The 19,674-nt window shown below is 37.7% G+C and overlaps 2 protein-coding genes across 4 annotated transcripts in view; both read right to left on the reverse strand.

Moving 5' to 3' along the window:
• Positions 1-5,402, reverse strand: part of LOC111863134 (WD repeat and HMG-box DNA-binding protein 1) — a 63,327-nt gene extending 57,925 nt beyond the window's left edge. For all 3 annotated transcript variants that reach the window (XM_023849175.2, XM_023849174.2, XM_023849173.2), the window contains exons 1-3: positions 5,286-5,402; positions 2,747-2,865; positions 1,805-1,989 (exon numbers count right to left, since the gene is read on the reverse strand). In XM_023849175.2, the coding sequence (XP_023704943.1) occupies positions 1,805-1,989; positions 2,747-2,865; positions 5,286-5,316 (335 nt within the window). In that variant the 5' untranslated portion in view covers positions 5,317-5,402. The remainder of the gene's footprint in view (positions 1-1,804; positions 1,990-2,746; positions 2,866-5,285) is intronic.
• LOC111863135 (WD repeat and HMG-box DNA-binding protein 1) overlaps positions 5,312-19,674 on the reverse strand; it is a 22,111-nt gene continuing 7,748 nt past the window's right edge. The window contains exons 4-7 of the mRNA XM_023849176.2: positions 19,071-19,179; positions 11,964-12,203; positions 8,361-8,630; positions 5,312-5,439 (exon numbers count right to left, since the gene is read on the reverse strand). Coding sequence (XP_023704944.1) covers positions 5,407-5,439; positions 8,361-8,630; positions 11,964-12,203; positions 19,071-19,179 — 652 coding nt within the window. The 3' untranslated portion in view covers positions 5,312-5,406. The remainder of the gene's footprint in view (positions 5,440-8,360; positions 8,631-11,963; positions 12,204-19,070; positions 19,180-19,674) is intronic.

Consider the following 19,674-nt stretch of genomic DNA (forward strand, 5'->3'; position numbering starts at 1 on the left):
GCTCTTCAAAGGAAGAGTGGTTTTTCAGCAGTATATTCCAAAGAAACACAAAAGATTTGGAATACAAATTTACAAGCTTTGCGTTTCTCTGGGCTATACATATGATACGACTGTTTATTTGGGGAAACAAAGGCAACTTGCAACCAAAGCAATTACACCAACCCATGGCATTGTTCTCCAGCTAATTCGAAGAGTAGAAGGCTCAGGACACAAACTTTATATGGACAGCTATTTCAGTTCCCCTGCATTGTATGACGATCTTCTAGAGCGTAAAATAAATACGTGTGGCACCGTTCACAATGACAGGCATGGAATGCCACAAGAAATTCAGCCCAAATCGATGAAATTGAAAAAGGGGGATATTGTGACAAGAGTGAAGGGGAATCTAAGTGTTGTTCGTTGGAAGGACAAGCGTGATGTGTATGTTCTGACGAATATGCACCCTCCTCCATTGGATGGCAACTTCTGAGATGAATCTGGCTGTGCTATCAAACCTCATGTAATTGAAGACTACAATGCACACATGGGCTTTGTGGATAAATCTGAGAGGATGGTAAACAGCTATGGCATTGCTTGGAGAACATGGAAATGGACGAAGAAATTATTCTTCCACCTCCTAGACATGACTATTCTCAATGGATATCTGTTACACAAGTCATGTGATGGAAAAATGATGCACAAAAAGTTCCGCAAAATTTTGGTGCGTGATTTGATTCTTCAGTCACATGAGGCGAATATCACAGTCAGTGGCATTTCTCGGGGGAGGCCAAGTTCATCTGGGGCGCAAGTGAGTCGACTGGAGGTGAAACATTAAAAACACTAGCCAGCTAAAGGGAAACAAAGACGCTGTTGCGTTTGTTCTATAAACAAGAAAAGCAGGAGCACGTTTTTCTGCTGTAAAAAGTGTGATGTTGCACTGTGTGTGGTGGACTTTTTCGAGAAATGGCACACGCGCATCAGAGTGTAAACTGTGAAGTGACGCAGTCCAAACCATGTACAGTCTGAACCAAATATTACTGTACATAGTGTCATCATATTTACATCACCACCATGATTCAAGGTTGAAGAAAAACAACGGGTAAGTCCTTTAGAAATTCATAACTTATATAATAACGATTATATTTTGCATTTCATGACAAAATAATCACACTTAATTTTCATTTGTAAAACTTGCCCTTTTGTGTATATGTAGAAAATTTTATTGTCTTTGAGGTTCTTTTTAGTTCATATTCCCATGTTGCACAGAACGGAAAATATGCATTTTTTTCTGAAAGTTTGCAATGTTAAAGAATTAGGGCCATTTCAATTCTGGCCGTAGGGAGCTGCCGGCAATTTAAAAGTCCGTACGTTAAAGGTTAAATACTAGGGACACTTGCTCTTGTCTACATGTGCTGCAGCGGCTATTTCTTGTTTTCAGCACCGTTCATGTATTATCTGTAATACACAAATATTCTTATTACTGTCCTATGTTCCTACATTATTCTTATGTGCAGTGTGACAGCTACATAGTGAAAAATACACCTGATGATGGCCAATTATGGCCGAAACATGTAGTGTAGAGGAAGAAAAGACAAAGATCTACAACCAAATAAATTGTTGCATTTATGACGGCATTTGTATTATTACATATAGAAGTGCATAGTGCAACAGGATGCTTAAATATAATATAATAGCAAAAATCTTTATATACCTATATTCTGCCCAGTGATCTAGGATACGGTAAACATGTCATCACCAATGATCATTTTCTTAACACTATGGATATGTCAATGCTGTTCTATTTAAGGAAACTTCACAGATATACCTTGGAGCCTCATCCTGAATCTCACATGCCAAGACTAAAACTTCATCTGTCAATGTTGCCATAGTGTGTTTCAGAAAGTTATTTATATGCAGGGCATGATGCAAAGATGTGTCATGGAATTCCACATCAATGGAGTTCTCATCTTCAGTATTGTAACAACGTACAACGCCAATAGAATTCCACACCTGTTAACCAGAACAATTAAAGTTACAGTTCCTTACTGAACACTCATTCATCATATTGCATGACTGCAGACTACCTTTACTTTCAGAGATGGTACTGGAAGCAAGAAATGTGTATGGGCAAGGGAAACCTGCTTGAATTGTTTAATTCTCATATCAATGAATTGCCCACTTGGAAATGTGTCTTGGCAATATCAGAACCTTACATACTTTTGTATGATAAACTTCAAGATTAAGGCAAAGTTTGGGTGTCTGAAGATCCATACTAAAGAATTAGCCCTCTCTTCATTACATTTCTCAATAGGCATCTCACGCTTCTGCTGCCGCTATTTCAAGCACTGACATACATTACTGACTAAACTTTTTTTACAGTACACTTAAACCACTAGCATTCTCTCATTCTATCAATTTTGACTGGGGGGAGGGAATTTACCACGTCTTCAATTTACATTCTTTGAAGAGGTGTGAATACACATGAGCATACAACATAAGTCTTTCAGAGTTTGGTGTTCAAAAATAACAAATTGGAAATGAATATATTTGAGGTTAGCCCTGTGGATACTGCAGACAGGCATGAGTATATTTTGGATTGGAACTGAAAAGGTTAACTTACAGAAGATTTCACTTTTTACTATGTCAGAAGAAATATTCTACTATGTTAGGAGAAGCAAAAGTTAAAAAAACCTTATTCTTGATGCCTCTCTTAATTCTTATTTTGCATTTAATTTGTATTGTAAATATATCCATTTAAGGTCCTCACCATGAACCTGTGCTGTAGGTGGGCAGGTGTTGATGAAGGCTGGAAAGGGGGCTGAAGATCATATGTTGGAGCAATTCTGGCAAGAGCACTTACTTTACTTTCAACATCATCATCTGCATCTGTCAAATGAAAGTAAAGGGTCAAGAAATATATGCACAATTCTGGTGTGTTTACTCTTGTCTGTTTAGTTATTTCATGAACTGTAAGACTTATACATCAAATGGACTGTACATAAAATGTTGATTTAATTTTTCTCTACAATATTTCTTCAAAATATCTTCCTCTCTGACAAATCTGTAGCAAGTCATGCTCAAGATTTGTATAAGAAATGTATGTAGTCCTCATATAGTGTCCCTTCCTGCTGATTTTAACCAAACTTGGAATGTACGGGCAAATTTTAATTAAATTCCTAATGTCATATATCATGAAAATATATTTTGATGTTGTCAGGCTGCTGCATGCAAGACAGACAAATATGGCATATATAATAATCACATTTTTTTCAACATTTCATTGTGAATGCATCAAGATGCTACAAAGTAAACAAGGAAACTCATTACGTCTATAATTTCAGTAACTAAAAATAAACATAGAAAATGTAATCAAATTTTAGGTAAGACTGAAAGTGGCACACCATTTATTACAAAATGGGCCCCACAGAACATATACAGGTACTTTCATTTTATACAAGAAAAATCCATGTATTTCATACAAATTTCTTGTAATGAATACATGTTTTGGAGATTGCCTATCTATGCACCCTCATATCTTTTATCATTCTACACCCCTCCCCCTAAACACTCTGAGGAATACTTTAAAAACTAAGCTAATAATCTATTCTCATAAACTGGAGGAGAAGGATTCTGGAAATTACCTGCAGACATTTCACCACCCCATTCCATCCCAAAACTATTCCTACATCATCATCATCATCATCATCATCATTCTCATCCTCCTCCTCCTCATCATCATCATCATCGTCAGAGCAGCTCTTTTTGAGCCACTGCCTTCTTTAGAAAATTAGGCCATCTGGTTTTCACTTCTTTGGATTTTGCAAGAATAATTTTTTTACACAGCAAAGTTGTCAATCTTATGTTCAATGCCCAACCTGGAGGTACAGGACTCTGTATTTATGTCCCCAAGTGACAGGGTGGACCAGTTATACACCTAGGCATCATGTTCCCTTTTTGTCGCCTTCTAGGATTTGGATGGCTACGGTGGAAGTATTCTAACCTGCCTCCACATGGGACAAATATCCCTGCAAGGTGTTCCATTACTGAGTGAATCTGTGCATTGCAAGAAAATTTAACTGCATAAAACAGCTGGCAAAACTATTTTTTTAAATCACTGTAGCAAAGAAAATTTTCCAGACTGTATCGTGGCACACTCTATTAGTAAAAGTCCCTGTGAATGGTATAATTAACACAGTTCTTCACTAAAGGTAGAGAAGTAAATTTTACTTTACTTATATGTGGAATGATTAATATAATTTACTAATTTCACATGCACAATGAGTTTTACATATATAAAATAAAATAAATCAAATGTTACTTCTAACTGAAATACAGTCGACTCTCGATTATCCGGGATAATGGTGGGCATGGAAATCACGATTAATCAAAAACCCGGTTAAGACAAATGTTATTAAAAGTAGTACTGTAATACTGTACCTTCATAATACTATAGGCCTACCTGTATTTAAATTTACTCAACCTCATTTTTATGTCATCTCATGGCCTATTTGATACCTTTTGTACATTATACTGAAGTGTGAATTAGTTATTTCAATCACAGTGTTCAACAACATCCAACACTTTTTACGAATATTCACACTTAACACTTAAAAAAAATTAATACTGTCGTTTGCTTTTTCGCGGCATTTTCCTTTTTACGGATATCCGTACGAAGCCTACGTAATATTAGCTTGTCACTTAGTAAACTGTTCTCTTCACTCTCAAGATAGTCTAGTAAGGATTCCAAATGATTAAGGGCAGCACCATGTGATATTTTCTTACTAGCAGCACTGTCCACCTCTTCCTCATTCTCACTTTCTTCCCGCTCTTCTGGCTGCACCCCCACTGAACTTACGGTTTCTTCACTGCTTAACATTCGAAGCCTGGCTCACACGAGTTTCTGTTGAATACTTAACACAACATGCTTCCTTTTACACCCTGACATTTTGCTAACGCATTTGAAGATCGATACAAAGAGACCAACTGGGGCGGAGTATCTGTACTTGAAACTTTCCACAAATCCTTGCATTCTTTCACCCCTACCCTAGAACATTGTGTTAGCATAACGGGACCAAAGAATGCAGAGCTCGGTTCACACTAGTGCGAAAATAGTGTTACAACTCACCATGTGAAACAAAAGTGAATGAATATTAAACAACATATAAGCCTCAAAAAAGCCTCAGTAGCCCCGGTTAAGCCGCAAACCAGTTAATCCGCCCCTGGATAATTGAGAGTTGACTGTACATTCTAAATATGGGAAAATCACCAAGTTTCAATGTGTATCACCCTTCACAGATTTTTCTTACCTGCATGACTTAACTTGTCGTTGTAATCCATAAATGCTGGCTGTGAAAGTTCAGCTTTGATTTTATTCAAGGAAATTACATTTTCACCATCATCATCATCATCATCATCATCAGGGTTAAGCTATCTCAAGTCATCCATAGTCATAGTCTTCTCCTGAAATATGAAGATAACAAATTACTCATGTTAGAAATGCATATATTTATTTGTAGTGTGTCCATACAAACATTTATATAGTCCAGATTACAGTCCTATAAATATTACTACTGAGAGCATAATTTTATATGTAATAAGTTTAATTTGGATAACTGAATATAGCAGGTAAATATGAAAGCAGAAAAGAGTCCAGTGGCAGGCCCTTGTGAACACAGTAACAAAACATCACGGGTTGAATCCAAAAGCAAGTCTTACTGCTGGAGGCAAACCTTGGCTGCTGAATATGCCTGTGAATTTTTCTGGGACCAATATCAGGAATAAATTTAAAGGTATTGGCTATCAATTACATCCTGAAGTAAGAATCAATTGTTGGAGTTTATTCACATTTAAATATGAATAAATATTAACTTCCTTAGGGCAATAAAGTTTGAGACTCAATACCTACTTCTGAAAATCCATTATTATACCTGGTAACAGGTAGCATATTCACTTACATGTGTTTTCTCCTCACCCAAAAATATTTATTTTATTTTATTACAATTTATTTCAATCGTAAGCTAACTACCATCTTCTTTCCTTTCCTGCCTTGGCCCTATTTTGAATAACTGAAGACACACGGACTACGGGTGCAACAGTAGCTGTAAGAAGTAATATGAGCAACAGATAGAAAATAATAAAATTACTTCTTCATTAATATAATACTCCTTCAATAACATTAAATACAACACATTTTCACCATTTCAGCAATTCCTCAGTCATCTTCTGGGACTTCAAACATGTAAAAAGTTGGATTCTAAAGGGTTCTGATGATGGTGTATAACACTCAGGATTACTGGATTTTGGGCATGGTGACTGAGGTTAGCTCTTTCTAACTGATCCAGAAGAGTAGGTGTCTGCCACCCCTCACCTGGGGATGGAAGGAGATCCATTTTTTTAAACATCGTGTTCCTTTGTGTTTTTCAGAATACTGGATGATGAATGAAGTCCAAAAACCAGGTGATCCTGACTATAAGAAACTATTATCAATTACACTGTTGTATTGATTTCTACTTTTTTCTCCAGTTGTTTCAGTTACTATTTTATTTTAATGCCTTTCAAAACTGTTAAAAAACCTTCTACATTATTTAAAAAGAATTATTTTATTACAACATGCTGAATATATTCAGGTATAATTATATCATATACTGCCTCTTTGGCCTTACCCATCTAAATATTTATAGAATTATATTTAATATTTTGTTACTGAAAATTCTTACACATATCCTTTAAAAATTAGTATCCCAATTATCCTTCCTATTGCCTATCTATTATTTTCACCATTAAATATAGTGCCTCCTTTCCTATGTTATACTGGGAATACAGCAAAAAGGCTAATGGATTAACCTACTCCATGTCTCCTCGAGCTGCTATGCTTCCTAATATTCCCCCCAGTATGCTAGCCATTCTGCTCATGGGAATGTTGGTACATAACCATGCAATAATATTCCCTAACACTAATTATTTTGGGATGGTTAACATAGGCCAGTAGGAGATAGAGAGGAATGCAACAACAGGCAGAAAGGGCGGAGCCTTGAGAAGTGTCATCCCTAACATCCATAGTACTCCTTTCTGTGGCATCAGTATAGGATAGTTTACATTAAGATACTATGCGCTTAACCCTCTTCAGTTATTTCAATTCTATTGTAACGTGGACGGTGCACCAGGAACTAAGGGTCATGTGAACTCTGTGCTTCTGCAAGTGACATCACATACCCCCATTCCTTCCATCACTACACAACGCTTGGTAAACACCCCTCCCCACTAGTCTGTGATGTCATGCAATGGGCAAGTCCGTGTAGTGACTATTGCTAGGCTATAGATAAACACGGCAATTACCCAACAGGGAAGCGAATGTCTAAGGAGTTCAGTGGAAGTCTAGCATTCGCCGGAGTTAGTTGAACATTAGCAGTCGGTTTCCAGCCTTCGAAGAGATGAGGCAAAGTACAGCAGCCACGAGTTGTTGTTAAGTTGTATCGAGTGAATGGATTCAAGACAGATGAACCAACGAAGTGACTACTGCAGATGGCAGTAATTGGGACACAGTAAATTGTGTAAGTGTAAGAGTGAATGTGCAATAAATTAGCTAGATCCAAAATGTCGGGAAGTTATTTGTTGCATTACAAACACCCAACATGTGACAATATTATTTCATTTTTCATCTAAAATCATACTGATCTTCTAGTTTTGGTGCCACAATTCTGGTACTTCATGAAAAAATATCTGTATATTTTCTCCTCACTGTTCTTGGGAATGGCAGAAAAGTAAATAGTACAGTGTCCAAGAAAGAGAGCACATATTTTAATATTTTTGTTGAGAAACTAAAGGGAGCTAGGAGAGTAGATTTCCATCATGTGAAACAGCTACACAGTGAATTCTTCCACACCTTTTAAAGTTTCGGCCACCTGACAGTAGAACTGTCAAAGTCTTACATAAAATACTTATTGCCCATTTCATGGCCTGTAAGATTGCCAGATTTAACAACCCTAAATTTTTTCCTTTCCAGGTACACAAAGGACCAAATGTACTGCAGACAAGTCACTTATTTGTAAGTTTTGAAAACATATTGTCCATTCTATGGGAGAATTCATGCCTCAAATGTGTGGATATGCTTTCAGGGCATTTGAATACCAGATGGACATTGTGCAAACAACAAAGGAAGCTCAGGTAGAAGTGCAGAGAAATGGAGAAAGCTACAGAAAAAACTGTCTGAGTAGGAGCTTCATGTAGAGAAAAATGTACTCTCCAGATGTGTATTTTCTAAAAAAAAAGTTTATAAAATGTGTGTACTCTTTCTTGGTCATCCTGTACATTCAATAAGAGGATATTACAGCAAATGTAAGTTACGATAGAGATAAATTTTCCCAGCATTCACTTAAACTTGCCTGTGTTATAAATGTGCTGTTATCTTGAGAAATGGCAGGTGCGCAAGCAATGCAGTCCTCAACAGTGCCCAATTGGCCCATCACATCACAGTAAGCAATCTCACCATTGCCACTTGGGTTCCATGCCAGTCCACATATGCTGTATCCCTTATCATGCCGAGTGCTCATAATACAGGTCTGAAGATTTAAATTCCACACACAGATATCTCCACCTGATGTACAACCTGCCAAATAGTTGCCACATGGGGAAAATGCTGAGATGGAAAAGTCCTGTAAACATTAAATGTATTTATAAATATAACATGTAAGTAGTTGATCCATGCTGCAAATGGACTTAACCCTACCCATTCTTATACGATATATTCTGCATTTGAGATTTGCACTCACATATCATTTTAAACACATTCAACATAGGACTTCCTGCCCAGATTCTGTCATTCAGTTACATAGCAGTTATGTTCGCTCTTCTGAATTCTCACAGAGGGTCAAAGTGGTTTGCTACTGCACTTAACAGAACAGATTAAAAAAACAGTACTTATGAATATTAACAACTCCTGTAACCTGGGAAGGGTTAAGAATATCTTTGGTAATAAAAACCAGACATTCATCACATCTAAGAGATTCCTGAGCCAATTTAATCCAGTTCACATTATATCCCCAACATCAATTTTAATATTATCTTCACATCTCTGTTTTCCAACAGATTTTTGTACCAAACCATACTACCATTTAAGCTACATATCCTGCTCATCACAATCCAATGCTGTTTCCCAAGAACGAGATCATGCCTCATAAAACAAAATTACAAAAGTTTTTTTTGTATCTTGCTTTGTAGTGATTTTGAAAGCAGCATATAAAACTAGCAGAAATTACTTTCAGACAATTAAGTCTTTAATACAGTTTCATATAATGTACTGGCTACTCTTATGCAGGAAGTAAGATGAACCGTAATACTGATGGTATTAGTGTTCTGTTTTCCCAGTTACGTGACATTTCATTGTTGATCAAAATGTCAAGCTTTCATTTGATATATGGGCAGTGTTGGTATGTTCTTAGCCAGAGCACTGTGAATGTGGAAAAGGTAAAAAGTTAAAGTAGAATGACTCTGAAACTGAATACTATCACGTTCAATGCCGTATATTTGTGGTTATACATGCTAATGAAGGGGAAAATACATAAACATAAAAACACAGAGAGTACAAAATACTGTTTAATACAGAAATTCAGAAACTTATGTACAGTACATAATGGTTCAATTATCTAAAAATACTGTAAGACTTACAGCAAAAGTGTATTAAACATAAAATGTGTACTTAATTTTTCTCTTACACTGTTTTGGACAATGCCTTGGTCACCTCAGTGTACACCATTTTCTGAAACAGCCTGTAGCCATACTGAATTGAATTGAATTTATGTGCATTCCATAGACCCTAAGTAGGTCAATACCTCTGGATATAGAATAAGTCAAAATAATACCTACTGGTACAAGTAATTTTATCTTAAACTAATATAGCTTAATTCTACATTATTCTCTATTTACATTGAGGTATTCATCTACAGAGTAGAAGGAATGAGCATGCAGATATTTCTTTAGCTCTGATTTAAAATGTTTAGTTTCATTACTCAAGTTTTTGATACTTTGTGGGAGACTACTGTACACTTTCATGCCAGAAAAGTAGACTCCTTTTTGATATAGTGATAAGTTTGATGAAGGTAGATGGAAGTTATATTTTTGTCTAGTATTCATGTTATGGATATTGGAATTTAATTCAAATTTATTTTTGTTGTACGCAACAAATAAGAGAAGCAATAGTATATATTGTGATTGAAGAGGTAGAATTTTTAATTTCTTAAATAAATCTCTACACGAATCTCTACTTCTATGTCCTGTAATGATTCTAATTATATTCTTTTGTATCTTAAAAATTTTTACACTATGTGAAGAGTTCCCCCAGAATATTAATCCATAGTTCATAATAGAATGAAAGTAGGCATGGTAAACCATCTTCAGTGTTTCCTGTGGCATAAAGGGCTTAATCGATCTCATTGCATAGCAAGCTGCACTTAATTTAGGTATAGTTTGTTCTATATGTATTTTCCAAGAAAGTGTACTGTCTACATGTATTCCAAGGAATTTTGTATCATGTGCTTTACAGATTAATTTGATGGCATAACTGATGACCAGATAAATTTGGTGGCTGTTTTTAGTTAAGAATGGTATGTAATGGGTTTTATCAAAATTTAGTGAGTTTATTGGCTTCGAAACATCTATTTAAAGCTTCAGTACCCATTGTGCTTTCCCCCTCTCTTACTGCCTGCTGTCTTCCAATATGACCCCTCCCTTTTGTCTGACAAATGAACTGTGGATCACTGATTGGCATTCACTACTTGGTCTGGTTGCAGCATATCCCAGAGATGAGTAGATGGATCTCTTGTAGTCTGGGGATTGCAAGGTTCACTCAAACGCTGTTCTAAGTCATGTTTGGTCCTTTATTCTGAATCCTTATTTTAGCCTTGTTTGACATTGGTTTACTCACATCCAGTTGGTCCACCAGGTTTGTGCTTTATTTGTCTATCTCTATCCTTTGGGCTGTTGACTTTTTATTTACTATCTGGTACTGCTTCATTTGATTATTCTTCTTATTTGGCCTTAGCCCTGCAATCTACTAACCACATCACTGGACAATAACCACACCAAGATCAGTGGGCACAGCTAAAAACACAAAGACTCTCTGTGTTTGTTTTGGCCTGGTTATTGTTTGTATTCTTTATTTGTTAACTACATACCACTGGGATTACTACAGTTTCACTGCATTATTTACTGCATTGTATGTCTTAACTGGTGATGATCCCAAGAAGCAGTCAAAAGTCTTCGAGATGGTCAAATGGAGGTTTGGTTTCTTGTTTGTTACCCCCCTTCACCCACCATAACATACACTACCTTTGTTTGAAACTTTTCTGCTCCCATATATAGCAAGTTATGCTCACAAAACTAGCAAAAATGACACAGGTCTTAATGTAAAGTGGTCGTTACAATCATCCAATCTAAACAAGAAATGAAATATTTCACCAATGTTTACAATATCAAATTTTAATCAAATATGTCCACTGGTTCTTGAGTTGTTTCATTACACCGGCAGATAGGTGAAGTAAGTGAAGAGGCCATCTGCAGGGTTATAAATGCACCTAAAAATGCGGATGGATAAGCTGCAATCTGAATAATTGGATGTACAGCTGTTTAGTTTACTGAAGTTGTTTTAGAACATAAAGGTACTATCTTCACAATAACTAAATGAACTGGGGCAAAGAAAACTCATATATAAATAAATAACAGCTAATTCATAACAGTAAGCTGGACTATTCTTCACTGATGGGCCACTTTAATGACTAGGCTAGCTCTGCTTCTAACCCAATGCATTAATCTTAAAAATCAACTAAGCAGTGAAACTCTGCCCATATCAACTGCTGAAAGCCTGTAATGTATAAGTTAAAACAAACCATGAATTGCTCCATTTTGTGTATGATAATTAGATGACAGTAGTGCAGAGTAATACAAATTGTGCATAAGCTTCATTACAATCTGGTTCAAAATTGGTATCTAACCTGTTTTACTTGGTCATGAGATAGAGATAAAATTTTATTCCATGTTCCTCTCTCATAGGCTTGAATCTCTCTTCCATGAGGCACAGCCAAATAACGTCCTGTCTTGGGCTGCCATGATGGACGCCCTAGGCACTTCGCTGCGAAGAAGGCATTGCATACAGGAACACAATTCCAAGACATTATGGTCTGGGTATCATCAATAGACCACACGCGTACTGTTCCATCACAGCTTGATGATGCCTAATAAAAATGAGCTATTATTCCTGTTTTACTTTTATTTCAGTAGTACAGTAATTGCATTATTAACATGAAAGGTTCAGAATATCAAATATAAATCTATATAGCTTGATTCAGCTGCATAATTCATAAAGGAAACAGAAAATCTAAGTACTCAGCTATGGTTCAAGACAAAAAGGAAAGAGAAATAAAGGTTTAAGAAGGTAAGTAGGTATCCTTGCCCAATCCCAATTCTGAAAGTTCAACACTGCAGTGGCTATTATGTGTGGACCACTAGCCACCACAGCACATGAAACCACAAACATCACCACCGTAACAACAAAAGAGAACACAGGAAGAAAATATAGAACACAACATATAATTCTGAAATTATTTTGACAAAACCCCAACTCGGTTCTTTTAACACTTTGTGGACCGGTGGCATATTAATATGATATTAGGACATGTTAAATTGTAACACACTATACCTTACTCTGGTGCAACCTAAATGAAATGACTACTGCGTAATATTATTCTGGAATGTTTGCTTAGTAGGCAGTAACTTGATCTTGCTGTTTGGGTCCCCCTCCAAAGGAAAATGATGTTTGACCCTTCAAGCTCTTATGTACCAGGCAGGAAGTTAGTAGTGCAATGAGTCAAGGACAGGAGCCATTGAAAACCAAGCAATATCTGATTTGTTCTCCGATGAGCTATCTGACGTAAGCTATCTGACGTTCCTTCTGAGACATGTAGTGATAGTGATTCAGACAGTGGCAGTGACAGAGGACAACAAGCAATTGTGGCCACAGACAATAAAAGTGAAAGTAACTCAGACAAAGGTGCAGGCAGTAAAATTGTTGGGACAGCCACATGGGGAAAAGTACACAAAACGCCTTCTTTGGGACAGTTTACTGGAAATCCAAGGGTGAAACAAATTCCATCGGACCAAACGCAAGTGTCTGAAGTAGCAGAACTGTTTTTTGGAGATAGAGATACTCTTGTTGTGAACATGATTTCCACAGTTTACAATTCGAGCATGGTTGATGTTCAAAGGAGACATGGACAAGTAAAGAAGCCTACTACTCTGTCCAAAAAGTATCCAACCTTGGGCCGGGAAAACAAAGTTCTGTATCTGAGTGGTTACAATACCTAATCGCCTTCTAAGTAGGCGTGCAGCTGCACCATCGCGTTTGGTATGATGTCCTTGTGGATGTTAAAATGGCAGCCTTTTAGTGGTGTCCTCAATCTTGGGAACAGCCAGAAATCACAACGAGCCATGTCAGGACAGTAGGGAGCCTGGCGAACCTGCGGAGTGCCGTGCTTGACCAGGAAACCCTGGATCAGGTGCGATGAATGAGCTGGGGCATTGTCATGATGCAGCTGCCAGTTGCGTGCATCCCACAGTTCCGGTCTCTTGTGTTGAACTGCATCATGAAGATGGCGGAGGACTTCTTGGTAGTGCTCCTTACTGACAGTCTGGCCTAGTGGTGCGTACTCATGCTGTACAACACCCCAGTAATCGAAAAAAAAAACAATCAGTACCACCTTCACGTTGTCCGAACCTGTCATGCTCTTTTGGGCCTCGGGGATGTTGGATGCTTCCATTGTGATGCCTGGACCTTGGTTTCCAAGTCATATCCGTACACCCACGGCTCGTCACCAGTGATCAATCTTCAGGAACTCAGGATCCCTGTTGGCGCACTCCAGCATGTCCTGCGCAACCTCAAGGCGGAGTTGTTGCTGCTCCAGCAAAAGCAGCTTGGGCACAAATTTTGCTGCGACTCTTTGCATGCCCAAATCCTCAGTTAAAATTGTGTTTGCAGAACCTCTGCTGATCCCGACATCAGCAACTTCGCGGATGGCCAAATGACGGTCCTCCATGATCAGTGTCTGCACTTTTTCAATGAAATCAGCCTTTCGGCTCACTGACAGTCTCCCGGAATGCTGCTCACTGTCCGCCGACATACGGCCATGTTTAAAGCGGTTGAACCACTCTTTAATTTGAGTGACCCCCATTGCATCATCGACGAAAGCCTGCTGAATTTTGCGAATTGTTTCCGCTTGGGTATCCCCAAGTTTCTAACAAAACTTAATGCAGTATTGCTGCTCCAAGCATTCTGTCATCTTGAGCGAAACGAGAATGCAACGAACACGTGTTACACCACTTCGCTATCTGGCAGCCACAGATGCATCCAACAGTGTTGAGAGTCAGCAAAAAATCACGCATGTGCATGAAAGTCCCTTCTACCACTACGCTCAGTTTCCCCACCCCTTTGGCCATTACAGCGGGAAAAAATAAAGTCAGATACTTTTTGGACATACAGTATTTGTATTTCTGAGTATAATATGTTCATGAAGGGAGTTAATAGAGCCCATCAATACTTGGCCTACTATTCTCTTCCTAGGAAAATAATAAAGTGGACAAAGAAGGTTGCCCTGTGGCTTATAAACTGTGCCATTTTCAATTCATTTTTGGTTTACAAAAGCTAAACCCTGATTCGAAATTGAAATACAAAGCATTTCTGATGAATGTGGCAAAGGCCTGGGCTACAGACCAGATGGTGGCGGCAGAACCAGAGTCAGGCACAGACTTAGTGCGACTGGGTCCATCAACTCCCACCCCAAGCAATCCTCATTTGGACACCCCTGGGCGACTCTCGGGTGATATGCAGAAACATACCCTCGTGAAAATTGTGAAGAGTGAACATTCCAAGGGGATGCATCCTTCTAGGCAGTGCTGTGTTTGCACAGTTCACAAAAAAAGGAGTATGACTGTCTACATTGCAAGTTCTGTGTAATGTCACTTCACAAAGGGGAATGTTTCCAGAAATATCACACTCTCAAGCACTTCTAGAAGCATTGGTAAGTGTTCTCCAAAAATTTTAGGTTCTAAATTAATTACATTTCATATCAATTTTTAAAGTGAACAGTGTACAATTTATGGTTGTAGGTTTAAAAATGCTGGTCCCCAGGGTGATTTAAATATTTAAATTTCCAGTCCGCAAAGTGTTAAAATAAAAATAAACTTTTAGACTCACATGTCTTGTGCACCATGAAATATTGAATACTATGTAGCAAATTTACATCAACTACCATACATAGTTGATGATGGCCCCATGTGGGCAAAACACGTCACAAATACAGTGGAACCTCGCTTAACAAGCACCTCTCATAATGAGTAATTCGCATAATGAGCAAAACAAATTGTAAAAAATGACTCACATAACAAGTGACGAGAGGGGATTGTGCGCTTGCTACATCAGTCTGTGTTTAGCACTCGTTCCGCTAGCATCTTAGTGTTACTTGTGATCACACATTTCTCCAAACATGTGTTCAGACATATTATTTGCAATTTTTTTTGTGCAAAGTTTAATAACCTTTGCAAAAATGTCCCCGAAGAAAAAGCCACAAAAAGACAGCCATAAAAGAATAAAAATAACTGTATAAATGAAACGTAAAATCATTGAAAAGCGAGAACAAGGTGTGGGCATGGCTGATCAGGCACGCACATACAATCAGTCTACATCAACAATTTGCACTATCCTCAAGAACAAGGACAAGATTAAGGAGATAGGTGCTTCAAAGGGAGTGACAAGAATATCTACGCAAATGTTATGTATTCTCGACGATGTTGAAAGGTTGTTCCTCATATGGAAGTTAATAGTGTTGCAAGGCAACACTATTAACGAGAACATCATTTGTGAGAAGGCAAAAGTGATTTTCTTTGAATAAACGTTATACATAAAATTTTTTGAGTATTTTTTTTTGGCATGGAACACATCGTATTTTACATTAATTTATATGGGAAACATTGTTTCACTTAACGAGTGTTTCGCATTACGAGTAAGATTCTGGAACGAATTATGCTCATTAAGCAAGGTTCCACTGTATATATAAAACTGGGCCTAGGTAGTGTTCTAACCAACAAGCTATGAGGTACTGCATTTGAAAGACTGCATTACACATATATGAGGGTAATGAAAAAAGTAACAAATATTGTTTCTGGACATTATCCATCATGTTTTTATCTAAAACACTGTCCTGTTTATATTTCAAAACACAACAATTTGGAGAATGGATTCTGTCTTCGGGTAAAACCTATTCAGTTGGGCCTTATCAACAGATCTAGTCCCTATCTCTGGAACTTGGACTTCTTTTTGACTGGAAAGTGAGGATGCTTCCAGGTCACTGATTCAGCTTTGCTCTCTGTGGTGTAGTGGAAGACCCAAGTCTCATCTCCTGTAACAATTCTGCTTAAGAATGCTTCACCATGCTCCTTGTAACACCGAAGAAGCATCAGGAATGGCTCCAACACAGTGCAGTCTGCAGAGAAAGTGAAGCCTACTGCTTGCTGGGATGTTCACAGAGTTCTTTTGGTTGATTTCACACCTCCTGGTTCAACAATAAATGCAGCTGCTTATCAGGAAACATTAAAAGGGACTCCAGGAGGCTATTCAGCAGAAGAGACCAGGATTGTTGACCAAAGAGTTCTTCTTCTGCATAACAATGCTTGACCTCACAGTGCTACAACAACTTTAACTCCTGAGGCCGTGAAATTCTTCCACATCCACAATACAGTCCTGATTTGGCACCAAAAATGAAAAGGCACCTCAGAGGTCGGTGCTTCCACTCCAATGAAGATGTTCAAAATGAAGTCATGAAATGGTTACCTGCCCAGGATGCATTTTTTTAGGAAGGACATGACAAATTGATATATTGCTATGATAAGTGTCTAAATAGACTTGGTGACCATGTGGAGAAGTAAAGCTAATATGAAACTGTATCTCAGCCTCATGAGTTACTCTCATTCATTCATCAGTAAACTGTCAGATGGCAGGTCCACAGTCTCTTCCAAAACAGTTCCTCCACTTAATGCGATCTAGAGCTTTCTCCTTCAAATGACAGTATGAGAAAATCCTCTTCTGTCCCCAAGGTCATCCAGCATCTTCTTACGTCTTCTTCCTCGTCTTCTGGTCACTTCTATCCGCCCCTCTATCATTCCTTCAATAACTTCTTTTAGAAGGCAGTTACTGCATAAGATATGACCAATCCAATTAGCCTTCCATTTTCTTATTTCGTGTAGGATATTCCTCTGCTCATTGACTCTAAATAACACTTCTTCATTTCTCACACAATCGGTCTAACTGATCTTCTCCACCCTTCTCCAACACAACATTTTGAAGCTTTCCAGGTGTTTCTGATCTACTGCCCTAAGTGGCCAAGTTTCAGCCCCATACAAAGCCATGCTCCAAATGTAGCATTTCACTAGTTTCTTTCTCAAATTTAAGTCCATTTTGCTGGTAAACAGATTCTTCTTCTTGCTAAATGTAGCTTTTGCCATGGCAATCCTACATTTAATTTCACACGTACACCTTCCATCATCTGTTAACAAGCTACGCAAATATTTAAAACATTTCACATTCTCAAGTTGTTTTTGGTCTATCTTCATTGTGACTGCGGTTGGTTGTCTCAAAATTTTTATTACCTTTGTTTTCCCCACATTCATTTCCATGTCATAGCACCTTCCAATTTTGATTAGTCTATCAATCATACCCTGTAGCACAGTTTCTTCCTTAGCCATTAACACAAGGTCATCTGCATATTTCACAGTTGGAATAATTTGCCCTCGTTAATTTGAAGTCTCCAAGCCCATCCACAGCTTCCTTGGTAAGGCATTCGCTGTACAAGTTGAACAAAATTGGTGATAAACAGCATCCTTGTCAAACTCCTCTTCCAATCTTCACACTTCTTGTCTCCCCTCTGTCCAGTCGCACTCTAACTTTCTGATCCATGTACAATTTACTAATCAATCTTCTTTCCCGCCAATCAACAAATGTTTCCTTTAGGATCTGCATTAATTTGGTCCAATTTACATGGTCAAATGCCTTCTGCCTGTCTATAAAGCAAGCACACAGTTCTTCATCTATCTCCAAAGTTCGTTCTGCTATAATTCTCATCATCGCAATTGCATCCCTGGTTCCTTTTCCTCTTCTAAATCCAAACTGATCCTCTCCAAGTATATCCTCTATTTTCCTTTCAATTCTTCTTTTAAGCATCTTTGCTAATATCTTTGCTGTATGTGCAATAAGGCTTATTGTGCAACGGTCGCTGCAGTTTGTAGCTTTTGTCTTTAAGGCAATCATTGTCATTTCTGTAAAGTCCTTGGGCTACTCCCAAGTTTGCTATTATCTTTGCTGTATGTGCAATAAGGCTTATTGTGCAATGGTCGCTGCATTTTGTAGCTTTTGTCTTTTTCTTTAAGGCAATCATTGTCACTTCTGTAAAGTCCTTGGGCCACTCCCCAGTTTCATATATGGTGTCTATTAGTTTTGTCAGTGTTTTCAAACCACCTTCTCCCCGTAACTTAAGCACATCTCCAGGTACATCATCATCTATTTAAATAGAAAATAGGGGACATAATTGCACTGTAGTGTCAGGATACTTCCTATGTTACTTTCTACAAACATTTCCTCCATGAAGAATGCTGTACAGAGGTAGCATACATGAATAATTTCTGTTTGATATATTTCATTTCTGAACACTACAATTCACAACACTGTGTACTACATTTGCAATAAAGACTTAACACTGCATTAGTAACTGGAACTGAAGAAAACTGTCACTGATATTTACAAAACACTATAGCAAGTTCATGGAAATTGAACAAATGATTAATACACAGACTTTTAAGTGTTTTAAATGATTTCATAATGGAAGGGAAGACAGTACCTCACTCATCAACTCCATGGAGAAGAGTCCTTGAGGAACTATTGTTCAACAACAAATCAAGAAATTCCCAGCCTTTTGTAGAACCCAAAATATAACCAACCACAATGAAAAAAGAGAGAATCATAATTAATCACCCTCATAAATATAATTTATGCCGCTTACCACATATTTGTCCTTTGGATCCAAGGCAACACCAAGAATAGGAGCTCTGTGTCCTGTTAAAATTGTAGTCTTTGAGGTTCCAATATTGCTGACATGAATCTCTGTATCACTGGAATAATAAAATACACATAAGGCAAAACTATTAAATGAAATCTGTACATCACTAAGCTTCCGTATACAGGTCTAGCGAAAACTACAGGCAAAGTCACCGAAATTGGGGACAAGAGATTAAATTCACAAAAATAATGTGAGCAAATGGGACTTTTTTAATATCTCACATTTCATTTTCACAAACAATTCTTGTTCTTCATTTTTCTTGTATCTGAGAAAATGCTGAATCGATTGCAATCTACCCCCAGAGCCCAAACCCAGCATCCATGCTACAGCAAAGTGCAACATCAACCAGAAGACTGTTATTTTATACATACATACATACATAGCATTCCATAGATCCATGAGTTAGTCAGATGACCTACCGGATGTGGAATTAGTCAAAAATCATACAATACATATATACATGCACAATTCAAGTTCACATAAATAGTAAGGATTTCACAAAAGTAGTAAAATATCCATCATAAATCCATACATTAACATATACTAG

This window comes from Cryptotermes secundus, unplaced genomic scaffold, assembly GCF_002891405.2.
Source record: "Cryptotermes secundus unplaced genomic scaffold, Csec_1.0 scaffold6, whole genome shotgun sequence".
In the NCBI taxonomy this organism is placed as follows: domain Eukaryota; kingdom Metazoa; phylum Arthropoda; class Insecta; order Blattodea; family Kalotermitidae; genus Cryptotermes; species Cryptotermes secundus.